The 12,791-nt window shown below is 43.6% G+C and overlaps 1 protein-coding gene across 1 annotated transcript; it reads right to left on the reverse strand.

The window, feature by feature from the left end:
* Positions 1-1,511: 1,511 nt before the first annotated feature.
* TOR3A (torsin family 3 member A) lies at positions 1,512-10,715 on the reverse strand. Its single transcript, XM_075616593.1, has 7 exons — positions 10,015-10,715; positions 9,569-9,772; positions 9,123-9,218; positions 6,967-7,232; positions 4,560-4,723; positions 3,994-4,118; positions 1,512-2,177 (listed from the first exon to the last, which is right to left on the reverse strand). The coding sequence occupies exons 1-7, from the start codon at positions 10,256-10,258 to the stop codon at positions 1,891-1,893; spliced, it is 1,386 nt and encodes a 461-aa protein (XP_075472708.1). The 5' UTR covers positions 10,259-10,715; the 3' UTR covers positions 1,512-1,890.
* Positions 10,716-12,791: the final 2,076 nt, after the last annotated feature.

Genomic DNA, 12,791 nt, shown 5'->3' on the forward strand with positions numbered 1-12,791 from the left:
GGGTAGCACTGCCCTCACATCTGGGTGGGACTGTTTGGATGGACCATTGGGTTTTAGGTGCCCAGGACACCCTCTTTACTTTGGGGAACAGTTAATGTGATTGTGTATTCTGTATTGCGGAGACTGGTAAATAGGTTGTATATACTTTGTTGTGGTTATTGGAGGTATACCAAATAGGTATACCGGTTCCCGTGAGGGCTATCCCACCAACGCAGAGATCCTCACGGGTGGAGGCGCTGCCCCAGCCTCCCCAAGCGCAGAGGCTTTGGCCTCTTGTGAGCCTAACAGGTAGCACCATAACACGCATAGCTCCGTGAGGAGGAGGGAAGGGGTGTTACATATGAAGAGTGCTGACCAGTTGGATCCTATCCTTTTTCTCTAGGTCCTTATAACTGATTACATTTAGATGGGATTAGGGCAGCCTTTTAGTTATTTTAAATCGGATTTTACTTCATTTCATTGCTTTTGAATCCAGTGAATAGTTTTTACAGTATCAACCTTTGAAAACAAAGCTACTTTGTACAGAGATTCAAGAAAAACTATTAGTTCTGTGCTCTAATTCAGTAGATCTTATTTGGAGGAAGGTAGAACAATATTAATAATGTTCTGTATATTGCAGGATTAGGACATCACATGTATAAACAGTAAAAAAAATGTTTGTTTTTTTAAAACATTCTTTCCATATTAACTTATAATTGGGTACAATTATACTACAACCATTGGGCAGGGTAGTGAGACACATTGGGTATCATATCAAACTTTTGGTCCATTATTTCAATAAGAAAAACTGCAAACATGGTTATTAATTTCAACCTGAAACTACATTTTAAGACGCCTTTGTAATACCTGGCTCATTTATTCAAATCACTAATGTGGATACCACCAAAAAGATTAAGAAACAGAGTGATTTATTCAGCTATTTAAAAAAAAAAGTATTGGTTTTTACTATGCGGTGGTGCTTTTCTAACAGGAAGTCCCGTTCCAGCACAGGGAAAAATGTGCAGGAACAGAGTTCCTGTAGGTTCCCATCCCACTCGTCCCCTGCTGAAGAACTTTCATGTGTGCAATGTAACCTGTACCCCTGGCTGTTAGAAGGGCGATGTCCGGTGCTTCACTTTCATCTGTGTGTGCAGTACATGACCTCCTACTGTACTTGGCTCAAACTACAGACAGTAAACAGCAGTATTGGACCCCCCCCCCCCCTCCCCTTCAAACACCCAGTGACCTGCGCATTGCATCAGCATCGTTGCTCACAGACCTTGCTCTAAAAAGGGACATCTGCACTCACACCTCACCTAATGTGTATGGAGCAAGAGGACAGCTAGATTGCAACGTTAGGGGCAGCGATGAGGAGAGTGGGCAGGACAGAGTCTGGTTAACCAACAGCAAACACTACGTGTGCAAACAAAGCAACAGCAAACCACGTATAGAAAAAAAAAAGTGTTATATTTGACATATCCTAAGTTTAAACTGCCACTAGAGAGCTATGCAAAAGGAACACTAGCACTAACACTTTTAATAAATATACTTTTTATTTTACATTGTACTTTGTGTAACAAGTCCTTGGTATAAATGAATACTCATGTGCCAGTCACTGTAGACCTCCGTTGCACCAGGCTCAGGCTTAAGTTCCAGTCATGCATGCTAGGTTCAGCCTCTTGGAGCCGGTGAGTTCAACCTAGGCTTTTCCCATGTGTGCCCGGCCTGAGCGCCGCTCGTCTGTATTATTCTAGGCCATTCCAACGTGTAATAGACGTAAGTGGGAATGGCGCCCAACAGGCTAGGGCCAGACCACTCCTAGATTCTCCTATGCTGTATGTGCCAGGCTTATAAGCCGCCCACTGATGCTGGGCTCTGTCCAGGTCTTTTCCATGTGCGTCTCTGGTATCTTCAGCCCCCACCTTTTGCCAGCCCTTCCCCTTTGTGTAAAAGCTCCATAAAGTTTATTCTCTGTGCGACTAATTTGCATCCCTGGGCAGAGAAAAGCTTTTCTTCCTTTGGCACGAACAGAAGCTCCTGGGTAACCATTTCTAGTGCTGTCTCTGTATATGGCAACCCCCTCGCCAGAAAGGAATCGCGGGCGCACAGTTTCACGTGAGAGCGTTCCAGAGGCAGGAAGGGCACAAAGACGTCAATAAAACCCTCTGCCAGGAGATGGTGCGTCAGGAACTTATCTCCTGAGAGAGCACAGGCAAACAATGAGCAGGGCCACAGGAGAAGCAGAGGAACAGCCATAAAAGCATAATGCCAGACTTAAGCTTCTAAAGTACCATTCAAACATTCTTCTACAAGGGAGTATTTATTTTACACATGTAATTATAGAACATTAACATAGAACATATGTCTAAAACATCTGCCAGTTAACATCTTTGGTGGAGCCCCTGGTGACATGTTAATAATATACATGTTGAAAATTACTGGTCTGTGCCAGATATTTAACTCTATAATATGTGTAAACAATCATCATAAAATCACATTTTTAGAATGCTCCGTTTTCCACACACAAATCAGAGGAAGTTTCTTCTGTATGTAGTTTGTTTAAGGCAAAGAGATTCTTCATAATTTGTACATAATTATTGTTATATACAACTTTACTCCCATTTACACCAGCCATATTTTATGGCTGTGTAATATCTTAAGTGTCACATATAAAGTGTATGTCTGTATGAGCTGAATACTTCTATTAATTTAACCCCATCTGCAACTTAAATCTAATTAACAACTCTTTGGTATATCTGTATGAGCTGAATAGGCAAACCCCTCCCTTAATTATGAGTGAAGTGAATGTGCTTAGAGTATTGAAGTGAATCTATCTTGGCTGTGTAACATGTTAAGTGCCACATATAAAGTGTCTGTAATGTGAATACTGGAGTTAGAATTGGAGGTGAAGACTACAAGAAGATCTGGACTCAGCACTATAACACTGCAACTGTGAGAATGTGACTTTCTAAATGCTCTGATAATTTGTACTCTCCCTATCCTCAATACCTTGGAGGTCTCTCCTCCTGCATCTCACTATGGCCTCTCTATTGTTTTTTCTGCTTACTGTTTCCTGACTCCTTTGTAAATGTTTCTGTTCTCTCCAACTTCCCCACTCCCCTCATCTCTCCACCCCTCCACCTGTGTCCGTGCATGTGCCCATAAACTGCACCATTATTTATACACCTCTTTCCCAACAACTTCTTTACCCCTCACTAAAAAGCATCCCCACAAATCCTCTATATTTACTCCTGCCTGCTGCTGGGGATCTCTCCTAATCCTGGACCCAGCCATATACATAGCTGCTCTCACCCACGCCTCCCTGTCACCTCTTCCTCTGCTAATGGTGTTAACCTGATTTAATACTGACTAACCTTTTAAAACTAACCTCACAAATGAAGCATCCCAATAGCCTGCACTCATGGCTATTGTCCCACACCCAGAGTCACCCATACCCACCATTTTGATTGTAAGCTCTTCGGGGCAGGGATTTCCTTTCCTATTGTCTGATTTTGCTGCACTTATTGCATTATTATAATTCCCTGTACTGTATTCTATGTGAAGCGCCGAGTACACTTTTGACTCAATATAAATAAAGATATATATACATCATTAAAATACTATATGGAGCTACATATGTAGCAGGCTTCATTGTTCAGTCTGGTATGTTGGGATATATTGTGATACATTGTGATACAATATGCCCACAGTGCCATTAAATCCTATGGAAACTGAAATCCATAGTTATACTGGGAATGTTGTGTTATCTGGGGCAGAGAATCACACTGCCAACTGTATGTATACATTATTTCACGTTTGTGTCATATGCAACATTTGACACCTTTTCCATGTGCACTTCTTTTTACACATACACAAGTGAAGACTTACAGTCTCCAGAGCCTATCACGGAGATAACTGTGGAAGTTATTTCCCAGATACGGTGTGGAAATTAATGTTTGGACCTGTCATTTGAACCTGTTGAATGATTTCTACCCACGCGCTATTCCTCCGTACCTTTGCTCTCCAATATTTGAGCTCTCAAAGGACGATCCAAATCAGCCACCGTGATCTCCTCGCGATGGCGCCCGTCACGCCAGAAACGGAGGGCCACCTCATTAATAGCGTTGACACCGATATCACTGGAGTGAGGCGACAAGAAGAATGGAAATGAAAATGGTGAAGAAAGAAAGAAGATATGACTTTTAGAAGTGAATTCTGACATCTAGGGCCAGGTACAAGAATAAGAGTAGGTCTGGATGCCTCGTGAATGGATACAAGAATATTGGCCCATATTCATTAAGTGGGACTATTTCTGCACCAGAAGACCCTTTTCAGCCAATTAACTTGTACAGGCTGTGTAGTGTCTCCTAGTCCCGGAAGGTCCCTTGTGGAATTGAACTACTTGGTAAATATGGACTGTAGCCCATGTCTCCTCTAGGGCTTGGTGACCCAGGAAGGACTACACAGGGTATAGATGTTGTAACCTCTAGGGCTGAGCAATTCAATAAAGGTTACAGACTCTGATCTATTGGGCTGAGCAGCTCAGCTAGAAGCAGCTGTGCATTTACACTGACATATACCTGAGAAATATAAAGATGCTCCTGCTTTGGGGAGTCTCTGACGGGCTGAGGAACAGAGGGAGGGAGGTGAGGAGAGCCACAGGGAGTTTGTCAGCCTCATCAAACACAAAGAGGGGCTGGGGGCACCGTGAGGAGACCTCTCTGATCTGATTCTCCAGCTGCACCTGCAAGCCAAACACAGCACACTATAATCTGCCTGGCAACACAACAACTCCCTATTTACCTGGCAATACAATGCCCACACACCCATTATCAGGGCTGTTATATACAGGAGGCGGCCGTGCGTTCCTATGCGAACGCGCGTGCACGTGCCGCATGCTTTTCCTGTATATAGTGCCGGGAGCTGCAGGTAATGTATATATGTGTGTATGTATATGTGAGTATATGTGTGTGCATGGGTTGTGTGAGTGAATGTAAGTCCTAGATAGATTTTTTAAAGAAAGGCACCGGCGCGAAAAGATCAATTTCTTCATCTTCGCCGCTGTCGGTCGGCTCCCCTCTCCCTGTCGTGCGCGGCCCTTGTATAGAAAGGCTGACTGACGTCAGCCAACTAAAAATCCGCGCGCGCATGGCGCAGCACGCGCCCGGCACTATATAACGTGCCCGGCACTATATAACGTGCCCGGCACTATATAACGTGCCTCACAGTGCAGTCTGCTCTGCAAATTATCATTATGCAGTCCAATTTCCAATTATTATTATACTGTACAGTCCGCGTATTATTGTGCAGTTTAATCTGCAAATTGACATTGTACCGCTTACATTTAATTATTTTGCAGCCTAATTTGCTAATTATTGCTGTGCAATCTAACCTGTAAAGTACTACTGTGCCGCCTAAGCTACAAATTAACATTGTACAGTCTGATCTATAGTTAATTATTGTGTGATCTAATCTTAACTGCAAATTAGCATTGTGCCGTCGAATCAGTTGTTTATTATTGTGCAGTCTACCCTGCAAATGATCATTGTGGAGCCTTATCCACCAACATGAAATAATAGTATCTTCTATTCATCACAGAGCAGTCGTACAGTCACGCTTCCCGTTTATTAAAGAGCACCCCAGTTTACCTGGCGACACAGTACACATAAAAGGTGCATATGACCAAATTGAGCGGATAACAGTGATTGCGTTAGAATAGGTGAAAACTAAATAGTTCAAATAATATTTGAAAGTTATTCTGGAAAAGTTTGTGATCGTTGTGGCCAAGGCTTCTGGCGGGTGTTACTGCTTTTATCTCTGCCCGAGGGAGGAGGGCTGACTCAAGCAGGATCGAAAATCACTCCAATCAGGAGTCCCCTTTGTAAATCGGAACCACAGAAAATATTACGGAAAATCAAGAATGAGTGTAAAATCCTTACATTTCTCCGTCTTTATTTCTTGTAGGTGTGAAGCAGGGGGTGTCCGGAGCTGAGCGGTGTTAATTACAGCTACGGGGACCATCTGCTTCCGGAAGATACTTCCCTTCATAGCGAGTGTCGGTATCTGTCTTCAGTTTAACGCCCCGGTCACGCGAGCCAATAGGAAGCCCGCAAGGTATGACATCACGGCTTCCTATTGGCCCGCGGGACATTTGAAGCCACCACGTCGCTGATCCAAGCTCCCTGCCTGCATAGATACCGGCACCCCCTATGGAGGTACGTGTCTCGATAATTTCAGGTCTGGGGACCCCCTGCTTAACAGTTCAGCTCCGGAGACCCCCTGCTTCAATCCTAGAATAATTTTTTTTTAAAAATGTAGTGCAAGGTGTTCGGCTGCTTTAATCACCACGTTTTGACCTGTTAAAGACATTGTGGTCCTGAGTGGTCAGAGTTGTTTAATGCTTAGGGCGCCCCGTGACGTAGTATCTGCGTCATGCCCTTTTGCTCATTTTCTAGGGGAGATCGCGTCCAGCGCTGAACAGGAGCAGTGAACTTGATCTGGGGACCTCTTCACCCCAGCGATAGCGCCATCATTTGATCGCTGGGGGAGCCACCACGTGCCACATTGAAAAAATACCTCAGTGTAGAGGAAAAGCTATTCTGATCATATCTTGGAAAGATGTATAGATCACATATGTGTAATGCTTCATAGAGCATGTGCAAAGAAACCAGAAAGGGAGAGAGACCATTACTCTATCAAATACAAAATATTAAATATATTTAAAAAGCAGCTGTATTTTGGGATTGGAAATTAAAAAGTAGTGGTATCACACACACCACCAGCCCCCGCCCCCTCCTCCCCCCCATAGTACCATCGTAGTTCAACCACTGGCTGTCATTAGTTCAGTTTGGTCCTTTGCGGGATTGCACCTGTTTTAAATTTAACTACCATGATTTCCTAGGCTGTACTGTATCCTATTACCCAGCGCACAATACTGCTGTTCCTGCAAAATACTCAGTGGTAATACAGTATAAGAAAGCGCTTTACCTTGTACGCCTCCACGTGTGACAGGTGAGGGAAGTGCAGTTGAGGGATAAACACTCGGACACACAGGCTCCGCAGTCCATCCTGGTACAGGTTTTCTGCGATGATCCGGGCAGCCAGGTTCTTACCGGTCCCGGTCCAGCCGTGGAAGGAGAGAGCCAGTGACCTCTTGGGTCCATCATCCCGAAGGACCTTCTGAATGGAGCTTAGGATGAGCTGCCCTGCCAGGTGCTGGCCATGCACCCTCCTACTGAGATCCCAATGCAATCCTAAGAAGAAAAGAACAGTGCGTTGTCAAGAACGGTAGTTGGTCTTCAACACAGAAGCATTGGAGTTTGATTCCAGTCACTTACACAGTGTAATCTTGAGAAAGCCACCGTATCCCCCTTTATCTGTGTACCCGCTTACTCACCTGTAATTGTAATTAAACACCGACATCATTATTTCCTTCTACCCTGTGTGTACTGGAGACTGAGCTGTGAGGACTTCAACAAAGAGGTGGCTGCATGATTGATTTACTAAGTATAGCAACTGAAAGACCGATTTCACTATGTCGATAAAGCACTTTGGAATAAAAAATGCTGATATATATATATATATATTACTGCTGTATGAATAATGGATGTATACATATACACACTATTTTTCATAGCAAAAACGTTACATCCTATACCATTTCCATAGCAACAGATACAACAAGTATATGTATATCTCTGTATCCAACAACTGCTTTACCATGCATTAAATGATAAATTATTTAAATCATACATGTACAGACAGAGGAAGCAGTGTTCATATTGCCGTCAGTAAATGTAACAGTGTCCAAATGTTCCTATAAATTCCTATCGTAACCCTTTCATGACTGAATGAGCCCCCTTATTTTTGTTATTGCTTGTATACACAGCCCTTCTACTTTATCATCTGTTTTATTAGAAACCGCCTTGATCCCTCAAACCCCTTTATTGAGGAGGATCAGTTTTTCATCCTGTAGATCACGTGTCCATCATCCCTTGCTCCGCCTAAGATCGATTTACAGCCATCACAGTACAGGGGACAGCAGTGTCCCTCAGTGAGAAAGTACACGTATTACCCCCTCTGACACTAGAGAGCCTTGCATGGTGTGGTTGTTAGGAGCATATTGAGTAGGGAAATACAATGGAACATGGGCCCTTATGCAATATACTGTGAAGCTGCTTCCCTGTTCTGGAGAAGATTGTAATCCCTTTCAGTTGAGTGGAGCAGAGTTCTGCTCCGGCGTTGGGAAGCATCTTCACAGTATATGGAGTAGGAGTCATAAATAATGGATCTAATAAAGCTACCACCACATAATGGAAATTAAAAATACAAGTAGAGGGAAAGTAATGGTTCCCATGTTCTTGTGGTAAAGAAACCAAGCACCGGGAAGATGTTACATTGCTGGAAGACAGATCCCAAACAGAGCTGGAGAGCCTCCCGGCACTACGAACATCCAGATAGGGATAGGTCTGTGGGCCAGCACCCATCAGTGGACTTTTGTGTGTGGATTCCTGGAGACATCGCTACACTGACCCTTACTTTGCAGCCCGGGATGTTAGGAGTTCTGTGATACAATCCTCTACTGCTAAACATAGTTCTACTATTCCTGCAGATTACATTTTTATTGGTCAATTTAATTCTCTACCATCCTGCACAATTGTCTTTAACTTAAAAGCCGTCAGTCAGTTTACGTGTAAAATGCACATTTAGACAGCACACTTTTGCAGACCTTGATTTAGGGATTGAGATTTGGTGGCTGGGCATGGGTTCAGAAAGGACATTGGAACTAGTGTCTGTGGATGTCTGAGAATACATGTTGAGGGCATTTGTGCATATCAGGGGTATGTGAGAGTACTTGTTAGGGTAATCTGTGCACCTGGAAGATTTGCGAGTGTGTCTGATGGGAGTATCTGTGAGTCCATTTCAGTAATTACAATCAAGAAATTAAGAATACAGGATAGCAGCCCAGAAATGGTTGGAAATTACTCATCTAGAACATTGCCCAATTAACATTAATGATACCCAGCTCAATGCTTCATTATTCTCCCAATCACCACTTACCAAAGCACCTTCTTAGTAACTCAACTACTGACAAAGCATGGAAGAGCATTACCATATTACACACACCTCTGTTATCAGCTCACCTGTCAAGTTGTTAGTGATCCTGCTCTCACTCCCTCTACTGTACCAGTCAGACAGGATTTGCAGTGAATTCCATCCTACAGAGGGCCAGCTCCAACCTGCAACACAATGACAGGAAACTAGCTAGTTAGTATAAGTCATTAACTACAAAACAACTTACTGATAGACCTCAAATTACAGGGACATATGTGGAAGAGAAGCTGGGAAGGGACACATGAGATGCGAGGACCAGCTGGGAAGGGACACGGTGTAGTGACAGCTGTAAGGAATACTAGAAAGGAAACTGTTGTGATGTTAGGTGAGAAAGGACAGGCTTAGATGGAAAATGTGGAGTGACTGCTGGAAAGTAAAACACTGAAAGGAAAGACGTGATAGGTTAGATACAAAGGACTGGTGATGAGCAATAGATACCGCAGATGACTCCTGAGTCCATCAGATTAACACTCACCTGTATACGTTTTCTTCTCCCCTTCACATTTCTCTGGCCACAGCCAGCACTGCAGGTCTTCTACATATTCCCATGAAAGCTGTGCCAAGTCCTGCATCTCATGAGCACCAGTGAGCCACGTGCGATCCCTTTCCCCTCCTGCTTCCTCCTCATTGGGTTCTTTGGAGTCCAGGCAGCTCTGTCCCATACACAGCTCTGATGACCCTATCAGCAGCACAGGCATGAAGGAGACAGTGAGGACCAGCTGGGAAGGGACATGGTGTAGTGACAGCTGTAAGGAATACTAGAAAGGAAACTGTTGTGATGCTAGGTGTAGATGGAAAATGTGGAGTGACTGCTGGAAAGTAAAACATTGAAAGGAAAGACGTGATAGGTTAGATACAAAGGACTGGTGATGAGCGATAGATACCGCAGATGACTCCTGAGCCCATCAGATTAACACTCACCTGTATACGTTTGCTTCCCCCCTTCACATTTCTCTGGCCACAGCCAGCACTGCAGGTCTTCTACATATTCCCATGAAAGCTGTGCCAAGTTCTGCATCTCATGAGCACCAGTGAGCCACGTGCCATCCCTTTCCCCTCCTGCTTCCTCCTCATTGGGTTCTTTGAAGCCCAGGCTGCTCTGTCCCATACACAGCTCTGATGACCCCATCAGCAGCACCAGCAGGAAGGAGACAGCCCTCAGCATGACCGCCACTTCACCTCTCTGGAAGATCACTTTATAATTTCACTCCTTCCTTCTGGTTGTCTCCCTCACGCTCTTGTTCTACTGCCTCCCTATTGGCTTCTAGATGTTATATCCTTCTCTTTTCCTGGCCTTTTGTTCCTCTCTATATCAATGTATATCCTATCCCTTCTGCAGATCACTATATAGTGTCCTTCCCTTTCTATTATTGTAACCTCCCTTCTTCATGTCACTTTAACTATCTCCCCCTCTCTAGAAGTCTTACATTCCTTTCATGTTACTCTACCACAACTCCCTTGTGCATGTCATTGACTCTCTCCAATTTTACAATACACGCCTTTGCTTTTCTAGGTGTGTCCCCTCCTATAGGTCACGGTCTGTCCTGCCTTCTATATGTCATCACAACTCCTCTATGGGTTTTTCACTTTCTGCTCTTTCAGCCTCTCTTGGTCTTGTTAAACTTCTAACCATTTGAATCTGGCTGTGCTCATGTAGAGCTATCTGCCTCTCTTGGTTCTTCCCCCTTTTTGCACAATGAGCTGTGCCTTTTCTAAGTCTGACCACTATGTTGCCAGCTGGCAGGACACACACCGCTCCCAGCCTGGAATGTGTGTGCTTGTGGCTGATGCAAGTGATTCATCTCAACGTTTAGAGGGGCAGTCCCTCGTCCCAGGAAAAATCCAACAATCAACACAAATGCATTGCTTAGGAGTAGGGTGACCAGATTTTTTCAAAAAAAAAATTACTATTTACACACAATGACAGTACATGAACCGTGAACAGCTGATTTCTTTCCTCCTGAGCCACCATTAAACTGGAAATGATGCCGTTTGGTGCTAATTTTTCCACTTTCCTCTACTATACAAAGTCAGTGTATGTTACACTGAGATAGGAGCTTGACAAAGGACTGCGTTGGTCACCCATTTTTTGTTTTGTGATGGAATACATTTTTATCTATACAAAGTGAGTGCTATGGATTATCCTTTCCCTATATATGCTATTCTGGGCTGGAGTGGTGATCTCAATCTGTGTGGACCCCATCAAGTTAAGTACTTTTAAGTCGTGGCTGGAGTAGGCGGAATACATAGATCTCTACAACTTGCATAACCTTGCAGCAGAATTTTACTTCTGTAGAGCTGGTACATCCACTTTATAAAATGTTGTGAAGGCGTGCACCGACGAGCACACCCCGCTGCCTTACATACCTCCTCTGGGGTACCTTTGGCTTTGAGAGCCTACAATGTCACTATAGATCTTGTAGAAGGAGTTTTCAAATTTCTTGGCAGTTCTTTGTCGCTAGACTGGTATAAGATGACTTTTTTCCCAGTTGCATAGCCATCCATGTTTTTATAACTCCTGTAACACTATTTATGTATGCACCTATGGAAGTACCTGCACTCTCTGTCTAATGGCTAAATGATCTACTGAATGCAAATGTCAGAATAGTAAATACATTTAATAACACTACAGGTAAACAAGAAATAAAGCAAGTATGTTTGCAAAAACAAATAAGGTGTCACAATGGGAAATAATGTTGCAAAGTTAGGGGTGGAGGGGAAAGAAGAAGGGGGAAAAAAGGACATGAAACATTAGGAAAACACATAATAGGAGAAAAGAAAGTATGCTAGGGGGGCAACGTTTCGAGGAACTACGTCTTCATCTGGCCCATTCCCTCTGGTCCCAAAGGGTCCCAGAGGTACTTCCCTAAGCCTTCCCTCCCTGGGTTTTCCTACAGGGCTGTTCTGGTTGCCACGGTTGAAGCCACGGTTCTTGCGGAGAGACGGACAGCGTATAAAAATCTTCAAATTACAATCTACTGCTCTGAGTTTCTTCTATGGCTTTTAATATTGTTAATCTCTTGCCCCCCCCCACCCCCCCTGGATATTTTCCTGTAAATTGACCAACCATATACAAAGATCTCTGCCCACCGACTGCTGGTTTATTAGCAGCTCCTGCCATTAAATAGACCTTCTTTCAAAAGCAATTCCAGCTTGCAATCCATAAGATCTCTGAATGGTGCCCCTTCTTTCAATGGGAATGTAGTTCTTCTGGTTAACATGGATAGGAGAGCATCCATCATAGGAACAGGTGAGACAGAATTTAATATCCTGGGTCTAAAACAGATATTCTATTTTTATTTTATTTTTAAAAGTGCCTAAAAGTAGCCATTTCTCAATCTGGTTCCTCCTATTCTCTGGCCATGTCCTCTTTAATTGGTTTATGCACACGTCATGAAGACTTCTCTTACAGAACTTTCAAACAAAACACATCTTGGAGAGTGTACTTGCTCAGGCTCCCAAATGTCCATGATTTGATTGAATGAATTCTTCCACTTGACCGGCATTAATTGCAATTTCCTCTTGTCTGTGGTGTTGCTGTGTCCGATACCACAAAGACATTCCTGATTGTAAGTGTATGCTAGCTCTAGGTCCGATTCGACAGGTGAATCATCTAATCTAATAAGGCTGGTCTGTGACATAGACCTTTCCGGTGCTTGTAGCACATCAAGACCTTCTTTAGTCACAAAGATTTTTGG

This window comes from Ascaphus truei, chromosome 10, assembly GCF_040206685.1.
Source record: "Ascaphus truei isolate aAscTru1 chromosome 10, aAscTru1.hap1, whole genome shotgun sequence".
Lineage (NCBI taxonomy): Eukaryota > Metazoa > Chordata > Amphibia > Anura > Ascaphidae > Ascaphus > Ascaphus truei.

Coding starts and splice junctions, on each gene's coding strand:
- TOR3A (XM_075616593.1), bottom strand. CDS start 10,258: ATGCTGAGGGCTGTCTCCTTCCTGCTGGTGCTGCTGATGGGGTCATCA. Junction 4,724..6,966: donor CACACGTGGAGGCGTACAAG/GTAAAGCGCTTT, acceptor TTTGGCTTGCAG/GTGCAGCTGGAGAATCAGAT. Junction 2,178..3,993: donor TCAAATATTGGAGAGCAAAG/GTACGGAGGAAT, acceptor GTGCTCTCTCAG/GAGATAAGTTCCTGACGCAC.